The sequence below is a fragment of the Barbus barbus genome (assembly GCF_936440315.1).
Source record: "Barbus barbus genome assembly, chromosome: 2".
Classification (NCBI taxonomy): domain Eukaryota; kingdom Metazoa; phylum Chordata; class Actinopteri; order Cypriniformes; family Cyprinidae; genus Barbus; species Barbus barbus.
This window is the reverse complement of record NC_136730.1, coordinates 36264569-36292461: the sequence shown is the minus strand read 5'-3', so window position 1 is coordinate 36292461 and position 27893 is coordinate 36264569. Positions and strand designations below refer to the sequence as shown.

The 27893-nt window shown below is 37.7% G+C and overlaps 2 protein-coding genes across 6 annotated transcripts in view; one reads left to right on the top strand and one right to left on the bottom strand.

Annotated features, from left to right (window-relative positions):
• The window catches only part of LOC306881506 (regulator of G-protein signaling 20-like), a gene marked incomplete at both ends in the record, with an annotated part of 35314 nt that extends 29034 nt beyond the window's left edge, over window positions 1-6280 (top strand). The window contains one exon of the mRNA XM_079435650.1: window positions 6095-6280. Within this exon, the coding sequence (XP_079291776.1) occupies window positions 6095-6280 (186 nt within the window). The remainder of the gene's footprint in view (window positions 1-6094) is intronic.
• Window positions 6281-14768: 8488 nt separating this feature from the next.
• Window positions 14769-27893, bottom strand: part of lypla1 (lysophospholipase 1) — a 46775-nt gene continuing 33650 nt past the window's right edge. For 4 of the 5 annotated variants that reach the window (XM_079440763.1, XM_079440762.1, XM_079440764.1 and 1 more), the window contains 2 exons: window positions 18002-18175; window positions 15212-16127 (listed from right to left, as the gene is read on the bottom strand). In XM_079440763.1, the coding sequence (XP_079296889.1) occupies window positions 16074-16127; window positions 18002-18175 (228 nt within the window). In that variant the 3' untranslated portion in view covers window positions 15212-16073. Of the gene's footprint in view, window positions 16128-18001; window positions 18176-27893 lie in introns of all 5 variants that reach the window. The other variant, XM_079440761.1, reaches the window with a different exon arrangement.

Genomic DNA, 27893 nt, shown 5'->3' with positions numbered 1-27893 from the left:
CCCAACTGCTCCCCGGGCGCTGCAGCATAAAATAAAACCCACTGCTCCGGGTGTATGTTCACAGTGTGTGTGTGTGTTCACTGCTGTGTGTGTGCACGTTGGATGGGTTAAATGCAGAGCACAAATTCCGAGTATGGGTCACCATACTTGGCTGAATGTCACTTCACTTCACTTCACTAAATCCGAAGCGTAGCCTACAGCAAGACCGTCAAACCTCCAAAAAATTTCATTGCATTTTATATTAACATTTGTGCAGTGCATTGAGAGTTGAAGTGTGCAGAGACAATGGGCAGAGATGTTACGGATGGGTTTATTCCTTCGGCATGCGCTGAAACAAGCAGTACGTTCATATTCTTCCACCAACTAACAGAACTGTCAGTGTTTTAGTGCGTGAACAAGGATCATTCCGGTTTATAGGATATTTAATGTTTTGTCCGCTGACTTTAACAGCTTCAAGTTTAATGCACTTTCGTGTTCTACAGGTCGTTTCAGGTTTATTTCCATGCACCCCCTATATTAAGACTTTTCGGCGATTAGCAGTCTTTAAGTCCATATAATTTGTGACGTCATTGATGGAAAAAAACTGTTTACTTATAGTAGTATTTGTAACAGTATAGAAAGACTACAACGTAACCAGTTTATCACAGCGCATGTCTGCTTTGGTGCATCTGGTAAAGCGAGCGCACGTGTGTGGCAGCGAACGTGGTTCGAATCCAGTCCGTGGTGATTCCCTCAGTCAATGTTCAAATGTCTGGGTCCAATGTTAAGCTTATGTTCTCTGGATAATTGAGTTGGCTGGTATGCTGAGGGTGTTAGTAAAAGGAAGTTTCTTAAGCTGTGCTATTATTTAGGAAGGTTAATTTATTGCATTAGAAGCACACAATAATTGTGCCTATAGCACACTTCAAGTATACTTGGAATGCCATTGCAATGCATTTTAAAGTCATTAAAAGTAAGGGATAGTATGACCTCAGTTTGTTATTAGTGTAATATTAATGTATGTTCAATACTGTTACAGTGTATTTGAATTGCAATTGTAATGTCACCAAAATACATTTGAAGTTTATGCTGAATGAATTCTGCATTTCAAAAATTAAATAAGAGTATACTTAAAGTGCACTTAAGTATACTTGGAATAGTTCCACTTTAGCACAAACTAGTATATTCATTACAACTTTAGTTGAACTTCGGCACTGCTTTTGCACAACTAAAATGCATTTAGTACAAAACTAGTTGTTCCAATTTAGCAGACTTTAAGTATACCAATTTATAGTCTGCCACAAATATATTTAGTTATACTAAAGTACATACAAATAAATTGTACTTAAGTATACTATTTTTTTTCACTAGGGTACAACCAACAAAAAGTATCGTTATTGTAGTTCAAAAGGGTAAATGCAACAGTCGTAGTCATAGTCGTAAATACAATTAGTCATCCATCTCCAACCGTGGCAGCAAGTAGACTTTTGAATCTGGAATAATGAGTGGATTAAGAAGGCTCTTTCAGTCGGCAAGAGAGAGGAATAGCCTAACATGGATGGAAATTTATTGGCAAGGAGCATTGTATGCATCACAGTCAGGGAGAAGTCAGTAGTTAACAGTAGTTAAGGCAAAAAGTTTTTTTGTTGTTGTGTTTTTTTGCAACTTGTTTATTGACTTAATAGCATTTGCTGTGCAATATGTGCCGATCGGAACGGGTGCAGTCAGGTCTGTTTCTTCCCAGCTGGGTTCGGGTGCAACTTTCGAATAATGGTCGGGTCCAGGTAGTACATTTAAGGCATTTCTCGGGGTAACATTTTATTTTGATGGTCCCTTTTGATCAATCTGTTGACAATAAGTAACTTTGCACCTACATGTCAACTAACTCTCATTAGAGTATTAGTAGACTGTCTGATTAATATCTGCTAACTCTTTATTGTGATGTTCTCGGAACAGATATTCTACTGACTATAAGTAACTTTTCAAGTACATGTCTAACCCTACCAGTCTACTAATACTCTACTAACACTCTAATGAGAGTTATTTACATTTACATTTATGCATTTAGCAGACGCTTTTATCCAAAGCGACTTACATTGAATTCAAGTTACAGATTTTACATTTTATCAGCTCTTGTTATGAGATATATGAGATATATAGGTGCAACGTTACTTATAATCAACAGTGTTAAAGGGACCATCAAAATAAAGTGAAACCTTTCTCGGATCTGCACAGGTTCGGGTCCCACTTTTAAATAAAAAATACGGGTCCGGGTCGGTGTCGTTCAGCACATTTACGGATCTCTTCGGGTTCGGGTACGAATTTTTGGACCCGTGAAGACCTCTGGTGAAACCTCCAGGCTCAGTCGGGGGGCCAGTTCTCCTCTGGCCAGACAAAACCAGCAGTTCAATTCCAACTGCAGCAAAGTCAGATTGTGTAGAGGACTCATGGCCGTCTAGGTGACGAGGTCTTCACTGGGGCTCATCTAGGTGTCCTGGTCTCCGATGACGTTCAGGGCTGTAGAGGTCATCTCTAGGTGCTGATCCACCATCTGATCTGCATACGGACTGGATCGGGTGGCTATGGTGATCTCGGAATAAGAAAGAAACAGACTAATATTAGCATAGATGCCCTCCTTCTTACGATGTAACAAGTACATCAGGTGTTATGGGAAGTGTTCCCAGTTCCGGTTGACCTAATTAATGCAACCTAACAATCCTTTAACGGATCTGAATATTAGAAGCGTATTAGTGTGTTGTGTATGCCAGGTTAAAGAGATGGGTCTTCAATCTAGATTTAAACTGGTAGAGTGTGTCTGCCTCCCAAACAGTGTTGGGTAGATGGTTCCAGAGTTTGGGCACGAAATAGGAAAAGGATCTGCCGCCCGCAATTGATTTTGATATTCTAGGTATTATCAAATGGCCAGAGTTTTGAGAACACACCGGACGTGAAGGACTATAATGCGATAAGAGCTCACTCAAGTACTGAGGAACTAAACCTTTCAAGGCTTTATAAGTAATTAACAAGATTTTAAAGTCTATACGATGTATAATAGGGAGCCAGTGCAGTGTTGACAGAACCGGGCTAATATGGTCATACTTCCTGGTTCTAGTAAGAACTGTAGCTGCTGCATTTTGGACCATCTAGTGTTTGTTTATTAAGCGTGCAGAACAACTGCCCAATAAAGCATTACAATAATCTAACCTTGAGGTCATAAACGCATGAATTAACATTTCTGCATTTGACATTGAGAGCATAGGTCTCAATTTAGATATATTTTTAAGATGGAAAATGCAGCTTTACAAATGCTATAAACGTGGCAGCCAAAGGAAAGATTGCTATCAAATAGCACATGCACCGAGGTTCCTGACTGATGATGAAGAATTGACAGAGCAGCCATCAAGTGTTAGACAGTGTTCTAGGTTATTACATGTGGGGGTTTTAGGTCTGATAATTAACATAATAATCATAATTATTATATAATAACTCATTTTTTCAGAATTTAGCAGTAAGAAATTTCTTGTCATCCAGTTTTTTTTTATATCGACTATGCATTCTATTAGTTTCTCAATTTTGGTGTATTTCACCAGGCCACGAAGAAATATAGAGCTGAGTATCATCAGCATAAGTGAAAGCTAACATCGTGTTTCTTGATGATATCTCCTAAGGGTAACATGTAAAGCGTGAAAAGTAACGACCTTAGTACTGAGCCTTGAGTTACTCCATACTGCACTTGTGATTGATATGATACCACTTCATTCAGTGCTATGAATTGATGGCGGTCAGATAAGTACGATTTGAACCATGCTAATGCACTTCCAATAATGCTAGCAAAGTTTTCTAGTCTATTTATAAGAATGTTGTGGTCGATAGTGTCGAACGCAGCGCTACGATCCAGTAGCACTAATAGAGAGGTACAACCACAATCAGATGAGAAGAGCAGGTCATTTCTAACTCTAATGAGTGCAGTCTCAGTACTATGATATGGTCTAAATCCTGACTGGAAATCCTCCCAGATAGCATTTTTCTCTAAGAAGGAACATATTTGTGAGGATACTACCTTTTCTAGTATTTCTAGAAAAGGGAGATTTGAGATCGGTCTGTAATTAACTAGATATTTGGGGTCAAGTTGTGGATTTTAATGAGAGGCTTAATAACAGCCGACTTGAAGATTTTGGGTACATATCCGACAATGACAAATTAATAATAGCCAAAAGAGGATCTTTGACTTCTGGAAGCACCTCTTTTAGTAGTTTAGATGGAATAAGATCTAACATGTTGTTGGTTTAGATGATTTAACAAGTTTATACTATTCTTCCTCTCCTATAGTAGAGAATGAGTGGAATTGTTCCTCAGAGGATCTATAGTGCACTAGCTGAAGCGATACTGTAGCTGACGGCTGTATGGTTACAATTTTATCTCTAATAGTATCGATCTTGGAAGTAAAATAGTTCATAAAGTCATTACTGCTGTGCTGTTGGGAAATGTCAACACCTGTTGATGCTTTATTTTTTGTTAATTTAGCCACTGTATTGAATAAATACCTGGGGTTATGTTTATTTTCTTCTAAAAGAGCTTTTAATGCTTTTCTGTAGAATAGGGTACTTTCCCGCCAAGCAATACGAAATACCTCTAGTTTGGTTTTCCTCCAGCCGCGCTCCATTTTCCGTGCTGCTCTCTTTAGGGCGCGAGTGTGCTCATTATACCACAGTGTTGGACTCTTTTCCTTAATCTTCCTTAAGCATAAAGGAGCAACCATATCTAAAGTGCTAGAAAAGAGAGAGTCCATTCTGTTACATTTATCAAGTTTTTCTGCACTGTTGGATATGCTGAGGAATTGAGATAAATCAGGAAGATTACTTACAAAGCAGTTTTTTGTGGTAGAAGTGATGGTTCTACCATACTTGTAACAAGGAGTAGAATTTAGTTTTAGCTATATGGAGTTTACACAAGACTAGATAATGATCTGAGATATCGCTTTGCTGCATAATTTCAACACAATTATCAATTCCATGTGACAGTATTAAATCTAGAGTATGATTTCGGCAATGAGTGGGTCCTGACATGTGTAGTCTAACCCCAATAGAGTTCATAATGTCTATGAATGCTGATCCTAATGCACCTTTTTCATTATCAATGTGGATATTAAAATTGCCAACAATTAAGAATTGATCTGCAGCCAGCACTAACTCTGTTAGAAAATCAGCAAATTCTTTAATAAAGTCTGTATGGTGCCCTGGTGGCCTGTATACAGTAGCCAGTACAAACACCACATGGAGATTTATCATTAACACTTGTTTCTCTAGATAATGTTATATGAAGCACCATTACTTCAAATGAGTTATACTTAAAACCTGCCCTCTGAGAAATACTGAGAATATTGCTATAAATTGTAGCAACACCTCCCCCTTTTGGACGCGGCTCATTTTTATAACATTAATCTTGGGGGGTAGACTCGTTTAAAGTAATGTATTCATCTGGTTTTAGCCAGGTTTCTGTCAAACAGAGCACATCTAGGTTATGATCAATGATCATATAATTTACAAAAAGTGCTTTCGTAGAAAGGGACCTGATATTCAGTAAGCCAAGCTCTATCATTTGTTTCTCTGTTATATATATTTTTTATTTGTTACTCATAAATTGGTTTGGACGTTTTTTTTTTTTGTTTTTTTTTTTGGATTTTCTAGTTCGGGGAACAGACACAGTCTCTATAGGGTGATATCTAGGTGAAAGAGTGTCTATGTGCTGAGAATTAACTGATTTCTGTGACATGAGGTGGCTATCAGACGGTTTGTTTAGCCAGTCAGTCTGCTTCCTGACATGGGTCCCAGTTAGTCAAGTACAAACTCTAAAACTCTGCCATATTTCTATAGAGAAGAGCTCTCATGATCATGAATTATATCATGATACATCATGATGTATTGAATCATGATATACTGTATGTATTAACAATGTTTATTGCGTTGTTAGGTAGTTTGTGACACTTGTAGAAGTAACATCGTGTGTACCTGGTAGAAGTAATACAGCAAGGCCGCTCACCAATTTTTGTAACAGAACCACTTAGAATAAATTATCTATGATTACTTCATCTGGAAATCTGTCTTTGCATATATAGGTAAGTCTGGATTCACACGCACGTGAAGTTATCAGCAGGAACATGCTGGAACCCTCATCATGCACGTTTGACGAGGCACAACAGCAGATCTACATGCTCATGCAACGAGACTCCTACCAACGATATATGAACTCCAGCATGTACGCAGACCTCATACAGAGCCTTGAACAAATCAATGAGCCTTAACTACATATCTATATATACATACACACACACACACACACACACACCACACACAAGACCTAGATTTTAGACACAGGCCTATTACACTTCCCTGAAGACCAGATTAGATCCCTTTGGCCCTGTTTACGCTTATCCATCCCAAGTGATCAGGTCAGCCAAGACAGACTGGCATACACATCTTGTATTTACACATCGCAACTGCATCTCCTGTGACCACTTGTTATTGTATTTTATTGACAGAGTGCCCTCTGATTTTATTTATTTTTTAATAATTTTAGAAAATGGCTGGAATAACACATGGCTTTTACAAATGTTATATTTATTTAGATAGATCCAGTCACATACATCTTGGGCCATATGTAAACTTGTGCACTAGTTCTATTTTTATTTAAAATATAATATTTTATTAATTCTGTCAGTGCATGGATATGCAATTAAAATAGCAGAGCCATAATTGTGCCTTGCCTCACATATTAAAATAGGCTAGAAAATGATATTGCTTAAACAAGTGTCATTGGAAACTGGTGCTGTCAAGTAGTTTCAGTCTAGATGGTTAACAATTTAAATGTGAAATAATAAAAAATGGATCTTACACATATACACCCCCAAAAAAGACTGATACTGAGGTAAAAATATCAACTAAATCCAGCTCTGTGGTGGCATCTGTTTTATGATTTAATGCAATAAATGCATTTAATGTACAAATATAATATATATATAACAGTAAAGTGCAAAACAAACAGACAAACATAACCTGTCCCAGTAATCTAGTTTACAGTCCTTAATTTGAAAATACTGTAAAATGCATGAACACAATAGATTCAGTCATATGTGGAAAAGGGAGCAAATTTTTCGTAATTTTAACACTAAGGAAGTTTTAGAATTTAAGAGATCTACTCAATCTACTCAGATCTACTTTAAAATGTTAAAAATGACTGAACAATGCTGACGTTCAGACATGATTTTGGTGGTAGAAAAAACTGTTCCTCTTCAAAATAATTCTCAGATTGGTTTGTAAAATGTCTGTTGATGTCTACATTACATTACTGTCTATATCATTAATAAAGTCTGCTTTTGAGATCATTTTTGAAACCTCTCCTCTCAAAGTACAGTGTTCGTACACATTTGTATCAATAAATTTCCATGATTTTCCATCACTTTTGAGACAATATTCATGACCTAAGGCTGATAACACGGGGCAACTTTTTGAGCAATTTTGCCAGGCTAATTTTGAGCAATGTTGCTTGGGCACTTTCTTACTGAGAATGGGTAACAAATTTCTATCTGGATACTTTAAATCTGTTGTACAGTAGGCCCTGTGTCTCACCTGGTTGCCTGTGGATGCTAACATTAACCAAAGTTGCCAGGCAATATTGCTTAAAGTTGCAATTAAAGTTGCATGTATCATCACCCTAATGTTCCATTATTTTACAATAATAATAAAATAAATCTGTTGAAATGTATCATAGCAAATGTTAACTAAAATAAATGACTATTAATGCTACTTGTTTGCTTTCTATTTGTGTTAAGTACAATCTGCAACTGCAACATTCTCGTACAGGTTCTCACAGATACATTGAGTAAAGGCCTGGCGCCAGACGCTCTGCCACGTCTGGCTGCTGAGGGTAATGGAGGAGCTCAACGGGGTCTGCAATATGGAACTCTCTGGAGCAAGTATCAAAATTTGTGACATAGCAAGCAGACACTAAGTCCGGGCCTCTCGGTGCTTGTACCCATTTTAGGCGAGAACACAGGAGGATGCTGGCTCAACAGCGAATGTGTTGGGGGTCACCCAGCCCTCAGCTCTACAAATGTCCGTATGCGAGGCGCCGTGTGTCAATGCCAGGGGGATGCAATACTCCTGGTTGAGTGAGCTCACAACCTGATTGTGCTTGATACGCCAAGGCGATTGGCATCCACTATCCAGTGGGCCATCCTCTGCTTGGAGATGGCATTCATAACAGACAAAGAGCTGCTCTGAGATATTGACGTTTTGTGTCCGGTCCACGTACAATCTTAAAACACAGATAGGACAGAACAAAGCTAGAGCTGGGTCTGCCTCCTCCGGGGGCAGTGCTTGCAGGTTCACTACCTTATCGCTGAAGGGGGTAGTAGGAATCTTGGGCACATGGCCAGGCTGGAGTCTCAGAGTTACCCGAGAGTCAGATGGCCCAAACTCTAGGCATGATTCGTCGACCGAAAACACATGCAAGTCCCCTTCCCTCATGATGGAGGTCAATGAAACCAGGCGCAGAGTTTTCATTGAAAGAAACTTTGGCTCAATTGACTGCAAGGACTCAAATGTGGCCTTCTGAAGTGCTCTGAGCACCAGACTCCGGTCCCAAGAGGGTATAGAGGGAGGTCAAGGAGGGCCCCGCAGCCAGCTGTGAATGAGCAAGTGCAACTTATGCATTTTTTTTTTATTATTATTCAAAATGACACAATTTATGTAAAAAGAATTTAAAACTGTTAAGAATAGAAAAATGATTATACATAGTACAATCAGTTGAGTCTGGATTTAAATGTGGCTAATGTTTTAGCACATCTGATCTCTTCTGGAAGCTGGTTCCAACTGCGGGTGGCATAGCTAAAAGCGGACTCCCCTTGTTTTGTGTCAACACTTGGTATTTCTAACTGACTCGATCCTAATGATCCGAGTGGTCTGTTAGGTTTATATTTAGTGAGCATATCTGCAATGTATTTAGGTCCTAGGCCATTGAGTGATTTATAAATGAGTAAAAGTACTTTAAAATCAATCCTGAATTTAACTGAAAGCCAGTGTAAGGACCTGAGGACTGGTGTGATATGCTCAGATTTTCTGGTTCTAGTCAGAATCCTGGCAGCAGCGTTCTGAATGAGCTGCAGCTGTCTTCTTTGGAAGGCCGGTGAGGAGACCGTTACAATAATCCACCCTGCTAGTGATAAAGACATGAACAAGTTTCTCCAAGTCTTGACTGGAAACAAAACATCTAATTCTTGCATGTTTTTGAGATGATAGTATGCTGATTTAGTTACTGCTTTGACATGAATACTAAAACTAAGGTCTGTCTCCAGAATCACCCCAAGATTTTTAGTTGTTTGACCCCTAGAGTCAAGGTATGCATTCACCTTGAGAACTTCATCTTTGTTTCCAAATGCAATGACTTCAGTTTTCTCCTGGTTTAACTGAAGAAAGTTCTGGCACATCCAACTGTTAATTTCATCAATGCATTGGCAGAGGGAGTCAATGGGGCTATAGTCATTTGGAGATAAGGCTAGGTAAATCTGAGTATCATCAGCATAGCTGTGATAGACAATTTGGTTCTTTCTCATTATTTGACTTAGTGGGAGCATATACAGGCAAAACAGGAGTGGTACAAGAATTGAGCCTTGTGGGACTTGCGTTTATTATGCGAGTATAGGAGAGCATAAGTCTCTCTCCCTTCTAAGTATGACCTGAAATGAACTATTTGAGTACCATCCCAAAAAGCCCGACCCAGTTTTCCAGTCTCTCTAGAAGTATGTTATGATCGACAGTGTCAAACGCAGCACTGATAATTATTTTTTTTTTTAAACGCAGCACTAAGATCTAGTAGTACCAGCACTGATATTTTGCCAGAATCAGAATTGAAGCTTAGTGAAACTTAGTGTTCCACCGAGTCTCACATTCATGTTTGAAGAAACATGTCAGATGGAGCTGCACACCAGAATGTTTAAAATATGTTGTCAGTGACTTTATTAATACATGCTCTCACAGGTGGTAAAGAATCTTTCTCTTCATCACCTCCCTTCTTGAAAGTGTTTTAGCACAGTGTTGAGAACATGCGCATTACAGCTTCTGTGTTTCCAGCTGTTGAGAGCAGTCTCTCCATTAGCACCTTGACCGCTAACAAACAATTTGACAGTCCAACTGTTTCAAAAAGTACTGTTTTTATGTTTTCAGCCGTTTTTGTGTCAAATGGCAAAACACAGGTATTACCCTGCTCTAAAAGATCCAGTCTTCATCTAGTAAGTGGAGAATGATGCATGTGTAGCTGACCTTTTGAAAATCATCAGCCCACGTCAGTAGATGCTCCAAAAGCAAATGCAATAGGCTACTTGACTTTAGGTAAAAGCTCTAGTTTCAAAGAGATGGACTGCTGCTCCTCCTCACAAATTAACACATGGAGCTTTGCATCAGTTTCATGTGCCGATCTCTGGTGCTTCAGCAAATGGGCTGTTCCAGTTTTAGCTGAATCAAATCATATGGTAATGCAGTATTCTTATCAACAATGATTACAAAAGTTGCCCCTACCAATGACGACCCTGGATGTTTCAGTTCTACATATTCATGTTCCCTCACTTTTTTCCTCACATATCTGACATGCTAATCCGATGACATTATTTGATGATATTAATTATAACTCATCATACACAGACCAGGTAAGACTGATTATCAATATTGTGTAAAACTAATATTATTATATATATATATATATATATATATATATATATATATATATATATATATATATATATATATATATATATATATACACACTCACCTAAAGGATTATTAGGAACACCTGTTCAATTTCTCATTAATGCAATTATTTAATCAACCAATCACATAGCAGTTGCTTCAATGCATTTAGGGGTGTGGTCCTGGTCAAGACAATATCCTGAACTCCAAACTGAATGTCAGAATGGGAAAGAAAGGTGATTTAAGCAATTTTGAGCGTGGCATGGTTGTTGGTGCCAGACGGGCCGGTCTGAGTATTTCACAATCTGCTCAGTTACTGGGATTTTCACGCACAACCATTTCTAGGGTTTACAAAGAATGGTGTGAAAAGGGAAAAACATCCAGTATGCGGCAGTCCTGTTGGCGAAAATGCCTTGTTGATGCTAGAGGTCAGAGGAGAATGGGCCGACTGATTAAAGCTGATAGAAGAGCAACTTTGACTGAAATACCCACTCATTACAACCGAGGTATGCAGCAAAGCATTTGTGAAGCCACAACACGCACAACCTTGAGGCGGATGGGCTACAACAGCGGAAGACCCCACCGGGTACCACTCATCTCCACTACAAATAGGAAAAAGAGGCTACAATTTGCACAAGCTCACCAAAATTGGACGGTTGAAGCCTGGAAAAATGTTGCCTGGTCTGATGAGTCTCGATTTCTGTTGAGACATTCAGATGGTAGAGTCAGAATTTGGCGTAAACAGAATGAGAACATGGATCCATCATGCCTTGTTACCACTGTGCAGGCTGGTGGTGGTGGTGTAATGGTGTGGGGGATGTTTTCTTGGCACACTTTAGGTCCCTTAGTGCCAATTGGGCATCGTTTAAATGCCACGGCCTACCTGAGCATTGTTTCTGACCATGTCCATCTCTTTATGACCACCATGTACCCATCCTCTGATGGCTACTTCCAGCAGGATAATGCACCATGTCACAATGCTCGAATCATTTCAAATTGGTTTCTTGAACATGACAATGAGTTCACTGTACTAAAATGGCCCCCACAGTCACCAGATCTCAACCCAATAGAGCATCTTTGGGATGTGGTGGAACGGGAGCTTCGTGCCCTGGATGTGCATCCCACAAATCTCCATCAACTGCAAGATGCTATCCTATCAATATGGGCCAACATTTCTAAAGAATGCTTTCAGCACCTTGCTGAATCAATGCCACGTAGAATTAAGGCAATTCTGAAGGCGAAAGGGGGTCAAAGACAGTATTAGTATGTTGTTCCTAATAATCCTTTAGGTGAGTGTATATATATATATATATATATTGCACGCACACAATATTCTCCTCCTATCTATTTTGACATTGAAGAGGTGTAAGCAACATTCAAATACGCACATTCAAATACGATTTACAAGGACAAAAAAAATCTAATAAAATAAATAAATACAGAACATGTTCACATACGACACGATTAACATGACTATATGCATGAAACCATTCAGATAAATTTGGACACAAATGGGTTAAGGATGCAGCAGGACAAAACAGTGATTGGAATCATTGTTTTATTCATCATGAAGCTTTAAAGGAATCCCACCCAAGCTTGAAGTGGTGATGAGAAATGTTTTTAAAGTTATGAACTACATTAAAGGTAATGCTCTTAACCCATTTGTGCCCCAATTTCAGAATGGTTTCATGATTATGAACTTTACCCAAAAAATCGCATCACTTCATGACTCATCTCAATATCACTCAGGCCTTCTTGTATGTTCAGATTTTAATGATGATATACCCGTGTTCAGTAACATTAATGATATAATTTTGTTTGAGGGTCTGTACTTTGTTTACCTGCGACTTTGTAACTGTATGCTTTGTTGAACATCACTCATTTCAAGTCAGAGAGGCTTTGCAGAAATGTCTCCGTTTTTAATGTTGAAACCTTGTGGGTTTTTTTGTTAAGATGTATGATCTTCAAACAACATATAGATATGAGCAAAATGGCCTTTATATTGTTGTGTTTTTATATAAAGTATGTATAAGGTATTTGTGAACACTTCAAATCACCTATTTTTGTGACCTATGTGCTATATATTTTGGGGGAAATAAATCCAGCTGTTTTGGAATCTTTTTGTAATCTATTCATTGACACACTGAACACACACACACATGCTGATAAGAATAAGGATATGCTGACCAATGTATAGCAATATGGCATTGCCTAAGCATAGAAATTACTAATTTTATTCATTAATTCATTCAATCTCTTCCAGGGTGTTAAAAACATTCAAAAATTAACATACCCCTTATACTTAATGTTGGGTATACATTTACCTCTGCCAGTAACATATGTTCTATGTTCAACTTTTATTTCCAGACTCAAGGTTCATTAGCAAACACACAAAACAAACCAATACAATACACATTAAAAAGGAGAGTTATACCAATACTTCCTCATAGGGGACTGATATCTCACTTCATATTTTCTATATTTCACTTCTCACTATATTTACAAAGAGTAATAAATAATTAAATCTAGAGTTTTGTACTCTGTGTAAAATAATTTACTCTAGTGAGGTGTATATATTTACCCTTTTGAAAGTATTACTTGTGGAGTTAACGTGGAGTTAAATGTAATCCGTACAGTTTGCAGTGTGTGGTTGTTCATGTCGGAATGGTGTTTGCTGGTCACCAATGGAGTCTTTTTTGATGTGTTACCATTCTCCTGGGCCCTGTTTACACCTGGTATTAAGATCGGATCTCAAGTAGATATAGACACATTCCTTTGAAAGTGAAAGTGATGTGACGTGGCCAAGTATGGTTACCCATACTCAGAATTTGTGCTCTGCATTTAACCCATCCAAAGTGCACACACTGTGAACACACACCCGGAGCAGTGGGCAGCCATTTATGTTGCGGCGCCTGGGGAGCAGTTTGGGGTTCGGTGCCTTGCTGAAAGGCACCTCAGTCGTGGTATTGAGGGTGGAGCGAGCGCTGGACATTCACTTCAATTCCTGCCGGACCTGAGACTCAAACTCGCAATCTTTAGGTTACGAGTCCGGCTCTCTAACTATTAGGCCACGACTTCCAGTATACTAGTATTCAGAAGAAAATAAGAAAATTCAGAAAAAGCTAAAAAATTATTCAATAAAATTATATATGTATACAATTACAAAATAAAACAAATTATAATGGCATTTGTTATAAACAACATAGACCTATAAAGTGGGGGAATAATGACATCACTTTATAGGTTGTTAGCATCACACTGATTCCCTTGACAAAAAACAAATAGGATTTAAGCTTTTGGATTATTGCAAAAAACATGCTCTGTGTGCAACCATAGTTCATAAAAAAGCGCCACACTAAACTTAGGCTATAAATGAACTACACCACTACAGTCGTTCGCCTTCAATGTCACCACACTGAAAAAAAAATAATTGAATTTACAAAAAAATGAAGGTAAGTGGTTGCAATCAATTTATTTTAGCTACAAGTAAACAAATTTAGTTGACTAACTTTCAACTACATTTATTTAAATGTAGCTAAAATAAATTGTTTGCAACCACTTACCTTAAAAAAAATCTTTTTAGTGCACCACCATGCTTCTGAAAACTTTCAAATGTATTTTTAACATGTTCAGTGAAAAGGATTTACTCTGTATATAAATTTTAATCCATGCTACACAAACCTTTTCATATAAACTGGAATAAATACAAAACTAGGGACAAACTAAAGTGAAATGAGAGATTAGTAATAAATAGTACACTGAAAAAACTATTCATTGAATTTACTAAAAAACAATTAAGGTAAGTGGTTGCAATCAATTTATTTTAGCTACATTTAAATAAATTTAGTTGACGAACTTTCAGCTAAATTTATTTAAATGTAGCTAAAATAAATGGTTTGCAACCACTTACCTTAAAAAAATGAAGTATCATTTTTTTTCAGTGTATAGTGAATAAATTAAATAATCATAACTAAAGGACATATGAAAGCATGTATTTCTGTACATTTCGAAATAAGGTACATGCATTAAAAGTCAATAAATCCTTGATTAGTATGAATATTTTAATTAAAAAACGTCTCCAAGTATTCAATAAAATTCTAGTGCATTTAATCATAAATAACAGCAAAAGTGAGCGAGTTTTTGGATATGGTAAGATTAAACTTATTTTAGTGAATAAATTACCACATTTCAGCTATCATTTTGTTAGGGTGGGTACACAAAATGTTATTTTATCCTTGCTTCTAGAAAATCCTCAATCTATGCTTTCTAACAGCTTCATGTGGCTGTAAACATTTAATTTTAGCGTGGCTTTAAGCACTATGCATCATTAAAGTTTCACTTTCACCGTGACTAAGCTGGTAAATGTGGTGTTTACATAATCGGAATAAGAGTTTACCTTACGGTACAACCCCAGAGTCTCCATATCAGTAGGAAAGTGATAGAAGGTTTGGGGGGGGCTGTTATTTTTGGTCATAAAGATAGGAGTAAGACATCATTTAAAACTGCAAAGGGTCTCCTTTTATTTAAATATACTCACAATAAAAACAAAACCATGCCTTTGTAAAATAAAGCAAAACAATATGCGCTTTGCTGTCTGTTTCCTTAAACTTGTGGATTTAAAGCTAATTTACCATTCTAAGTTTGTCGATTAACATAAGAAATGAACATCATAATGATTAAGAATTAGCTCAGTCAGTGGAGAGTAGGTGGAATATAGTGGCTGCCGGAACGCATTTGATCACATGAGTATACACATTATGAACACAATCTGGTCGAATGAGTTTTCCATTACCGGAAGGGGTCGAAAGTGGACAAGCTCAAAGCATTTTAGACCCCATCTTTATGTAGCATTGTTCAATTATGATCAGATTGATGAAAACATCCTAATACCAGGGCATAACGTCAACTTCAAAGTAAAAAGTGAAAAAAAAAGTTTGTGGGAAGCCATTCCCTCCCAGACCTGATCGGAGCCTTCATGAATCTCTGTTGGGGGCATTCCTGTGACGTTACAGGGTTCATCCTTAAGGGTCAGGGAGTTTATGACCCCAGGTCACATGACGAAACTTTTGGGCCCATCAGATGCTACAGAGTAGAGCAGGGGTGTCAAACTCAGTTCCGGGAGGGCCATTTAATTAGGGTTGAATCTAAACTCTGCAGGGCTGTGCACACCTGGTGCAGAGTATTTGGAAAGCAATACATTTTCATTTAATTATAAACAACATACAATTAAGTGTCTGAAAACACTACATGCACTTTAATATATTTTTAATATAGTATCTTAAGTACTCTAAAAATGTAAGAACATCTTTTGTGTACTTTCTTGGTTAAATGGCCAATTACAGTATAAATGGTTGATTAGTTTATTTTGGGGAGCTGCTTCTCAATAAACTGTTTGATGTCCATCATTTCCTGTTGAAAGAAAAGAAGGGAATCAGTTTAAATAAATAAATCCAATTAATGCATTCAAATGCCCTGTTCCAAAACATAGTGAGTAACCTACATAGGAAGCATTTTACGCTGTCATCCATTTATTTAAAAAAATAATAATAAATTAATTAATTGGTAAGGGTAGTTGAAGAAAGAAGAAATCCAATGAAGTGTCACACACAGTGCTAGAGCCTATCCTAGTGTATCTTTAAGACAGGGCTAACAAAAACATTCACGCTTACACTCATGGGCAATTTAGAATCTCTAATTCACCTACGCTGTTTTTGACTATGGGGGAAACAGAGTCCTGGTGAAAACCACACCAACACAAGGAAGAAAATAAATGCCAACTTAGAAAGGCCGCCCCCAGGGTAGCCTGGACTTAAACCAGAGACCTACCCACTGAGTTATCACGTTATTAGCGGGGTAAGCGATTTTTCAAAAACATTTTAGAAAACTTAGTCGGGGCCGAGTACCAAAACAAACTTGTAGCCAATCAGCAGTAAGGGGCGTGTCTACTTATGATAAGAGAGCGTTCAGTGAACAGCCGAGCCGAGCGACAGAAAGATAGAAATGGCAGATAAAAAAACAAAAGAGGAAAACGTCTGCAGAACGAGAAGGCAAGAAGTAGGACCCGTGTAAATATCGGATCAGCTTTCCAGCACTGGAGAGAACTCAAGGAGCGGAAGGCCTGCGATCGGATGCCGAGGTTGCTTTGTTTCTTCTCGATAGGTGAGTAACACCGTGTCTACATCAGATGCGGCGCGCTGCCACAGCTAAAGCTTGCCTACACTGGACGCGTGTTTTTCAGGTGAGAATGTAGTTGTTTAAAACTCAAACCTGCGATTTATTTTGAAAAAACCATGCCTATTTGAAAATGTGCTTCACCGATTTCGGAGACGTGAGCTCCACGTGATCATCGGGCGCTCAGTGGTCATGTATCCCAAAGAGAGGAGCATAACCTCGGCTAGTCCTTCTGACATTTGCCATTGGCTCTGATGTCTCTGTAGTGGTTAAACATAAGATTTAATTCGTTTTGGGTAAATCTAACAGGTAATCTTTGGTCTTTATTCTATTGTTCTATTAATATGTTAAAATGAAAATAGGCAATATTTGATATAATATTTTGTTTCATTGTAATGCATGTACGTTCCCTGAACTACATTTCTGCGGAAAGAAAATGAAAACGAAAAGAGGCAGTGGTGTTTCATATATTTCGTATGTAAATACAGTAAGAAAGATTGCAGCAGCCAAGGCGAGCTGACTGACGTTATCAAGTACGCTGCTCTTTGCAGAATTACTGGAATTGCGTCGTTCCATCCGCGGGAGTTCACACTCCAGAGTCTAACTCGTGAAGTCCGAACTACCAAGGATGCAAGTCCGAAATTTGCATTCTTGGTATTGAGAAACACGCGCAGACCTAACGTTAACTCACCAGACTATTTGCCTAATCTTCTCAGTAGTTTAGACTGTGATGGAAACGCAGACAGCAACAGGTCTGGGGGGAAAAAAGTTCCTGGGACATATTTTTCCTGGTAATTTTGGTGGAAAAGTGGCTTATGTTTCACAGAATCAATCGTTGCCTGAGTTGCGTAGGCTACCTATATGTGGGGCGGATCCATCATAATAGGGGCGAGACCCTTTTGGGGTAGGGGCGTGTTTGTTTTGTTTCGCTTACCCTGCCTTTAACAGTTACTTATGAGGTTCAATAATGGTTTGGATAAAGCCTTAGAAGATAGCTTCCTATGTAGACACTAAGCAGTGGACAGCAAGGCAACTCATTAGATTTTGGAACAGAGCTACTGTATTCTGAATAATAAAAAAAGCAAGAGTAAATAAACTTGATTTATGCAAACCTCAGGACATGCACTGTGAAGCATTCTAGAGTATGTTTTAAAAGTGATATTGGAGGGATTCAGCATGACTTTGAGTTTCTCAACAGTAAGACAGCCAAAAATAAGAGGAACCAGAGGATCTGCTTCGCCATGACACTGCAGCACCGACATGTCCTTATTATTGCTTTTCACTGACTACAGAATAGAGACAGCAAGAGAGAACAGACAGAAGAAAAAAAAATCACATATGAATATCATCATAAAACAGCATTTGTAACCTACATTACTTCTGTACTAGAAAAAAAGATTCAAAGAAAAAATGTATCAACCTAAAACTGATTGAAGTGGACGTTTCATACCAGAATGGACCCAGATTTGAATGAGATGTTGGATTTGGTGGACAACTTCTATCCATTTCTGAGGAGCTTTTTGACTGGAATGTTTTCTTTACTGGCTTAGTGTAGCAGAGAGTAACAATTATGAGTGAATATTGTGTATATTGCTGTACCTCATCACTGAAAGTCTGCATAGATGGGCAAGGAGTTCTTGCCCAGAACAGAACCATACCACAAATCCAAACAGTAGCCTAATTGTCAGTTATCTATGACAATAATGGTCCTGACTGCTTTTGTTGCAGACCTTTCATGTAATTTACATGTGCACTATATTTATGTTAGTGGGAATGTTTTGACTTACTATAAAGAAACATGGATGAATTTGAAAGCAAAGAGCGGGACGTGTTTGATATTAAAAAGAAATATTAAAAAAGCACAGTAAGCCCCAAAAGTGAATCCGCTACTGACAGGATGCTTTCTCTGTGCCTATCATAATAGCCTTTGTCTTTGGTTGTCTGAGTAAATGGTATAATGTACACAGGGTGCGTCTCAATCAGCTCCCTTCTTCAGTAGTCAGGGCACTGATCAGGGAGTTGGCCATTTTAAGGACTGTCTCAATCACAAAATCCTATGTTTGCCCCATGAAAAATCCCACAATGCACTGCAAACCTAGGGAGCAGCAATGCTCACTATGCTCACTTAATAGAAATGATAGTATTGACCCAAATATAACATGATGTTTTTTTTCTTGGAAATACATCTGAAAAAAACGCGGTCGTCTTATACTCAGGGTCTAGAGTAGACTTTGACATGTCAATAATACATCCACGACAATAGGTGGCGCCAAAAACGCATAAAACGAGTGTATCATGAAGTAATGTAATGTGAGTTGTAAAGATCAGAAGTGAAAACAAAAGAAAAAGAAAATGCTTACAGTGGCATGAGTCGTGACTGTCATGTTAGCCTGATGGGACCAAACTTCCTCTGTAAGTGATTTTAAAACATAAGACAGTACCCAGATTTGAAGACTACAATAAGATTTCACTTCTACTTTTAATAAACTTTTGGTAGGCTATTATGAGATGGATGGACTAAATGTTATATAATTCAGATTAGCTACCTGTTATTTTTATGGTATATTAAAAAGTGTATATTTTTAAATGTCATTGTTGGTACATTTTACCAGTATTTACCATACTTTCAAAACAAAAATTTAAATAGGAAAAATATGCAATATGAAAATAATTTTACAGAGAGAGAAAAAAAACAAGATTTGGTTTTCAAAAAGTCTTTTTCCAAAAGGTACATCTGGAAAAATGGGGGTCATCTTATAATCAGGGTCGTCTTATATTCGGGGCAATATGGTATGTCACATTTCTGAAGTGCGAATCAAATCACACTAACCAACTCGATACACGCAACAGAAGATTTGAAAATACAAACCTTTTGTTTTTAGTACACATCACTAGACAGGTGGTGAACACATCTAACAACATTTATAATTAACATTATATTTAAATTATATTTATAATTCATTACTGTTAATTACTGGTGTTTAGTGATGATGAGAGAGGACTGAAGCAGCTGGAAGAATTCTAAAGTGTATAGGGATATACTCTCTGCCCAGATTCAGTCAAATGGAGCAAAGTTGATTGGACGGCGCTTCATAGTACATATGTGCGATGACCCAAAACATACAGCAAAAGCAACCCAGGAGTTTTTGTAGGTAAAAACTGGAATATTCTAAAATGGCCAAGTCAATCTCCTGATCTCAACCCGATTAAGCAGGCATTTCACTTGCTGAAGACAAAACTAAAGGCAGAGAAACCCACAAAAAAACAACAACTGAAGTCAGCAGCAGTAAAGGCCTGGCAAAGCATCACAAAGGAAGAAACCCAGTCTCTGGTAAGGTCCATGATTTCCACACTCTAGGCAATCATTGCCTGCAAAAGATTTCCAATAAAATATTAAAAACTAACATTTTATTTAATTATGATTATATTTATTTGTCCAATTACATTTGAGCCCCTGAAAATGAGCGGACTGTTTATAAAAAATGGTTATAATTCCTAAGCATTTTGTGTTATATTTTTGTTCAATCCCTTGAACTGAAGCTTAAAATCTGCACTTCAATTTAATCTTGTTTGTTTTATTTTAATTCTATTCCGGTGGCACACAGAGCTGAAACTATGAAAATTGTGTCAGTGGGCAAATATATATGGACCTAACTACACACACACACACACACACACACATACACACGTGGTCAGAATTTTCATTGGAGAATAAGAATTTAAAATGGGGGGGGGGTATCATTATGAAATAGGATATTTTTCTATGATTGCTCCTGTCTGCTGTTCTGCTGAAAGATTTGTGATTGTAGCTCCGTGTAGCTTTGCTTTTCTGCTGAATTTTACTATCACTCTCTGTTGTTTAAAGTGATAAAATATAACTTAATTCCATCCATATTGCTGATATTATCTATCAAACTAATCTGACTAATTTGATCGTTCTCTTTTAATCTAAAACCGCGAGTGCAATGTGTGTGCCATGCTTTAGCATTCGTTAGCCGGTTAGCTTGTCATTCGCGTTTCCACTCGCGTTTCTATTCGGGCCTATTATTGTTTTCTTTTTCTCGCTCCGTTTCATCTCTTTCTCTCTCCGTTTGAACTCACAAGTTCATCAAACAACAGTGGTAAGTAAATCATTCCTCTATCACGGTGAGTAATGGCTTCTCCTCTTGTTATTTGCACTTCATGTCACATGTATAGTTTATCTTTCTCTGTCGGCGATGAGGGATTCACATGTGATAAATGCAGGGATATAGTTAGGCTGACAGAGAAGATTTTAGAACTAGAGACACCCATCCAAACTTTAACTGAGGACAGTAAAAATGTTAGGGCTGTAGATACGGCTTTGGATGCGACTAGCTCAGCGAGTCATGTACATTGTTCGGTTCCGGTATTAAAGCCCGTGCAGCAGGGCAACTGGGTGACATTGAGGCGGCATAGTCACGCTCAAAACACTGCTCTTCCGTTCCGATCAGAACATCAAACAGGTTCTCCCCACTCAGTGACGCACCTGATGAAAGTGCTGTAGTAATTTTTTATTTTTTATTTTATTTAACCTTTAACCAGGAAATTTAAAAACTCGTGAGATTTAAAATCTCATTTACAAGAGGGTCCTGGCCAAGATAGGCAGCACATTTAGTTACACATAAAACAAAATACATTAGTTGACACACAAAAACATACACAATTCACTCAAAACATTAACAATCAGGTGACTCTACAACTAGATCCTTTAAAATACATCTAAAATCATTTAGTGATACCAACTCTTTTAAGCATAACTTAGCTTGTACTTGATTCCAATCAAATGGAGCGGCATAACTGAATGCCCGTTTACCCATATTAGTACGAACTTTAGGGATGCTTAAAAGATAATAGTCCTGTGAGCGAAGCCCATAATTCTTTACATCTTTTTGAAAGATATTCTGCTGTAAATATGAGGGAAGTAAACCTAAAATGACTTTATATATAAATAAATACCAATGCTTAAGTCTACGGGATGACAATCCCGGCCATCCAACCCAAGAGTACAAAGAACAATGATGAGTAAGGGCTTTTGAATTTGTGATGAACCGTAATGCTCCATGATAAACTGAATCCAACGCCTGTAAACAATGCTTAGGTGCTTGCATATATATGATATCACAGTAATCCAACACTGACAAAAATGTAGCTGCTACCAATCTCTTCCTTGCTGCAAGAGAAAGACAATACTTGACGAATAATTGGCGATTCTATTGTACGGAACGTGAAAATAGAGACACCAACCACCATAGTCCATTGTTTACTGGGAGACAGAGTGCCTGACATCTTGGCAAATTTAAAAGGGCTGGCTAATGCTAAACGTATATTCAGTCAAGATTGTTATTCATGTCAGCGCTAATTATGTTCGACTTCACCAATTGGAGATCACTAAAAATAATGTTAAAGAGGTGTGTGAACTTGCAAGTACGATGTCAGACACTGTAATATGCTCTGGTTCCCTTCCTGCTTACCGGGGTGATGAGATTCATAGCAGACTGCTGTCACTCAATGGCTGGATGTCTAAGTGGTGCCCACAGAATAACATAGGTCAGGTCTGCCCCAAAAACTTGTCCAATTGTCTATAAAACCTGTTGAAAAGAGATGGTGTTCATTCCTCCTGGGGTGGTGCTGCTCTTCTCTCTAGAAATATGGCACATAGTCTTAAGAGTTCGTACTTGATTAACTGGGGCCCAGGTCAGGAAGCAGATAGACTGGCTAAACCGACCGTCTGCTAGCCGCCTCACGTCACAGAAGTCAGTTAATTCTCAGCACATAGAGACTCCTTCACCTAGATATCACACTATAGAGACTGTCTGTTCCCCGAACTAGAAAATAGAGAAAACGTCCAAACCAAATTAAGAGTAACAATCTAATTGATGTTCAACAAATAAAAAATGTTTACAATACAGAGAAACAATTGATAAAACTTGGCTTACTGAATATCAGTTCCTTTTCTACAAAAGCACTTTTTGTAAATGATTTGATCAATGATCATAACCTACAGTGGTGTGAAAAAGTGTTGGCCTCCTTCCTGATTTTTTTTTTTTTTTTGCATGTTTGTCACACTTTAATGTTTCAGATCATCAAACTAATTTTAATCAAAGATAACACAAGTAAACACAACATGCAGTTTTTGAATGAAGTTTTTTATTATGAAGGGGAAACAAAATCCAAACCCACATTGCCCTGTGTGAAAAAGTGTTCCCCCCGTTAAAACATAACTGTGGTTCATCACACCTGAGTTCAGTTTCTCTAGCCACACCCAGACCTGATTACTGCCACACCTGTTCGCAATCAAGAAATCACTTAAATAGGACCTGCCTGACAAAGTGAAGTAGACCAAAAGATCCTCAAAAGCTACACATCATGTTGAGATCCAAAGAAATTCAGGAATAAATGAGAAAGAAAGTAATTGAGATGTATCAGTCTGGAAAAGGTTATAAAGCCATTTCTAAAGCTTTGGGACTCCAGCGAACCACAGTGAGAGCCATTATCCACAAATGGCGAAAACATGGAACAGGGGTGAACCTTCCCAGGAGTGGCCGGCCGACCAAAATTACCCCAAGAGCGCAGCAACGACTCATCCAAGAGGTCACAAAAGACCCCACAACAACATCTAATGAACTGCAGGCCTCACTTGGCTCAGTTAAGGTCAGTGTTCATGACTACACCATAAGAAAGAGACTGGGCAAAAATGGCCTGCATGACACAGTTCCAAGATGAAAACCGCTGCTGAGCAAAAAGAACATAAAGGCTTGTCTCAGTTTTGCCAGAAAACATCTTGATGATCCCCAAGACTTTTGGGAAAATACTCTGTGGACTGACGAGACAAAAGTTGAACTTTTTGGAAGGTGTGTGTCCCATTACATCTGGCGTAAAAGTAACACAGCATTTCAGAAAAATAACATACCAGCAGTAAATTATGGTGGCGGTAGTGTGATGGTCTGGGGCTGTTTTGCTGCTTCAGGACCTGGACGAATTGCTGTGATAAATGAAACCATGAATTCAGCTGTCTACCAAAAAATCCTGAAGGACAATGTCCAGCCATCTGTTCGTGACCTCAAGCTGAAAGCGAACTTGAGTTCTGCAGCAGGACAATGATCCAAAACACACCAGCAAATCCACCTCTGAATGGATGAAGAAAAACAAAATGAAGACTTTGTAGTGGCCTAGTCAAAGTCCTGACCTGAATCCTATTAAGATGCTGTGGCATGACCTTAAAAAGGCGGTTCGTGCTCGAAAATCCTCTAATGTGGCTGAATTACAACAATTCTGCCAAGATGAGTGAGCCAAAATTCCTCCACAGCGCTGTAACAGACTCATTGCAAGTTATCGCAAACGCTTGATTGCAGTTGTTGCTGCTAAGGGTGGCCCAACCAGTTATTAGGTTTAGGGGGCAAGCACTTTTTCACACAGGGCCATGTGGGTTTGGATTTTGTTTCCCCTTCATAATAAAAAACTTCATTCAAAAACTGCATGTTGTGTTTACTTGTGTTATCTTTGATTAATATTTAAATTTGTTTGATGATCTGAAACATTAAAGTGACAAACAGGCAAAAAAAAAAGGAAGGGGGTCAACACTTTTTCACACCACTGTAGATTTGCTCTGTTTGACAGAAACATGGCTAAAACCAGATGAATACATTACTTTAAATGAGTCTACCCCCAAAGATTACTGCTATAAAAATGAGTCACGTCCAAAAGGTAAAGGGGGAGGTGTTGCTACAATTTATAGCAATATTCTCAGTATTTCTCAGAGGGCAGGTTTTAAGTATAACTCATTTGAAGTAATGGTGCTTCATATAACATTATCTAGAGAAACAAGTGTTAATGATAAATCCCCATGTGGTGTTTGTACTGGCTACTGTATACAGGCCACCAGGGCACCATACAGACTTTATTAAAGAATTTGCTGATTTTCTAACAGAGTTAGTGCTGGCTGCAGATAAATTCTTAATTGTTGGCAATTTTAATATCCACATTGATAATGAAAAAGATGCATTAGGATCAACATTCCAGACATTCTGAATTCTATTGGGGTTAGACAACACGTTTCAGGACCTACTCATTGTCGAAATCATACTCTAGATTTAATACTGTCACATGGAATTGATGTTAGTGGTGTTGAAATTCTGCAGCAAAGCGATGATATCTCAGATCATTATCTAGTCTTGTGTCAACTCTATATAGCTAAAACTGTAAATTCTACTCCTTGTTACAAATATGGTAGAACCATCACTTCTACCACAAAAGACTGCTTTGTAAGTAATATTCCTGATTTATCTCAATTCCTCAGCATATCCAAAAGCGCAGAAAAACTTCATGATGTAACAGAAACTATGGACTCTCTCTTTTCTATCACTTTAGATAAAGTTGCTCCTTTACGCTTAAGGGAGATCAAAGAAAACTGTCTGACTCCGTGGTATAATGAGCATATTTGCACCCTAAAGAGAACAGCCCGGAAAATGGAAAAGTACCCCCTATCCTACAGAAAAGCATTAAAAACTGCTAGATCTGATTATTTTTTGTCTCTTCTAGAAGAAAACAAACATAACCCCCGGTATTTATTCAATATCATCACTAAATTAATGAAAAATAAAGCATCAACAGGTGTTGGCATTCCCCAAGAGCACAGCAGTAATGACTTTATGAACTACTTTACTTCCAAGATCGATACTATCATCGAAAAAAATTTAATCATGCAGCCATCAGCTACAGTATTGCATCAGTGCACTAAATATCCCCTGAGGAACAATTCCACTAATTTTCTACTATAGGAGAGGAATAATTGTATAAACTTGTTGGTTACACTTTATTTCGATAGTCCACTTTAGACATGCTACTAACTATAAATAACTTTTTAACTACATGTCAACTACATGTCAACTAATTCTCATTAAATTGCAACTACATATCTACTAACTCACAGAGTATAGTAGATATATAGTAGATAGTATAGTAGTTTAGGGTTAGTAGAATAAGTTGACGTATACTTGCAAAGTTTCTGATAGTTAGTATATTGTATGTTGTGGACCCATAAAAATAAAGTGTTAGAAGATATTAAACAGACAGTCTACAAATAATCTAATGACTGCTAGTTGACATGTAGTTGCAAAGTTACTTACTGTTAGTAGAATGTCTAAAGTGGACTATCAAAATAAAGTGTTACCAACTTGTTAAATCATCTAAACCAACAAGATGTATGTTAGACCCTATTCCATCTGAACTACTAAAAGAGCTGCTTCCAGAAGTCATAAATCATCTTTTGGCAATTATTAATTCATCATTTTCATTAGGATATGTCCCCAAACCCTTCAAATTGGCTGTAATTAAGCCTCTCATTAAAAAAACACAACTTGACCCCAAAGATTTAGTTAATTACATACTGATCTCAAATTTCCCTTTTCTGTCAAAGATACTAGAAAAGGTAGTATACTCAAAATTATATTCCTTCTTAGAGAAAAATGGTGATTTTCCATTCCATTGGTCTAAATTCCATTTTTTTCTAAAAAATGGAATTTAGACCGTATCATACTGAGACTGCTCTCATTAGAGTTACAAATGACCTGCTTCTATCATCTGATCGTGGTTGTATCTCTTTAGTAGTGCTGCTGGATCTTAGCGATTCGTTCGACACTATTGACCACAACATTCTTTTGAATAGACTAGAACACTTTGTTTGCATTAGTTGAAGTGCATTAGCATTGTTCAAATCTTACTTATCTGACCGCCATCAATTCGTAGCAGTGAATGAAGAGGTATCATATCGATCACAAGCGCAGTATGGAATACCTCAAGGCTGAATACTAGGGCCATTACTTTTCATGCTTTACATGTTACCCTTGGGAGATATTATCAGGAGACATGGTGTTAGCTTTCACTGTTATGCTGATGATACTGAACTCTATATTTCTTTGCGGCCCGGTGAAACACACCAAATTGAGAAACTAACGGAATACATAGTCGATATAAAATACTGGATGGCGAGTAAATTCTTACTGCTAAATTTAGAAAAAAACAGATGTTAATTATCTGACTTAAAAACCCCACATGTAATAACCTAGAAGATAGATTTTAAAATCTTGTTAACTACTTATAAAGTCCTGAATGGCTTAGCTCCTCAGTACCTGAGCGAGCTCTTATCACATTATATTCCTCTACGTCCGCTGCGTTCTCAAAACTCTGGCCGTTTGATAATACCTAGTATATCAAAATCGACTGCGGGCTAAATTCCTATTTAGCACCCAACCTCTGGAACAATCTACCTAACACTGCTCGGGAGGCAGACACACTTTGTCAGTTTAAATCTAGATTAAAGACACATTTCTTTAACCTGGCTTACACATAACACTAATACGCTTCTATTATTCAAATCCATTAAAGGATTGTTAGGCTGCATTAATTCGATCAACTGGAACCGGGAACACTCCCCATAACACACGATGTACTCGTTACATCGTAAGAAGAATGGCATCTACGCTAATATTTGTCTGTTTCTTTCTTATTCTGTTTCTCAGTCTGTGTCCAGATCAGATGGTGGATCGGCGCCAGGAGATGATGTCTCCCTGATCGTTGGCAGAGGCCGGGACACCTGGATGACATATCCCCAGTGAAGATGTCGACATAAATACAATAAAACTAAAAATAAAAGAAAATAATAAAAAATATAATAAAATACCTAACTACATAATACTATTATTGTTAGAAATTGCAACAATATAAAATAGAAATAATACATTTATACATTTAAAATTTTAATTAAAACAATAAGTAAACAATAAATAAACAATAATCTCCTGGCCAGAGGAGAACTGGACCCCCAGCTTTTAAAAAGTTTTTTTTTTTTTTCTCCATTCTGTCACAGAGGAAGTTTTGGTTCCTTGCCGCTGTCGCCTCTGGCTTGCTCAGTTGGGGACACTTAATTTCTAGTGATTGCCAATTTGATTTCGTAGATACTATTTAAACTAAACTGAGCTAGACAAT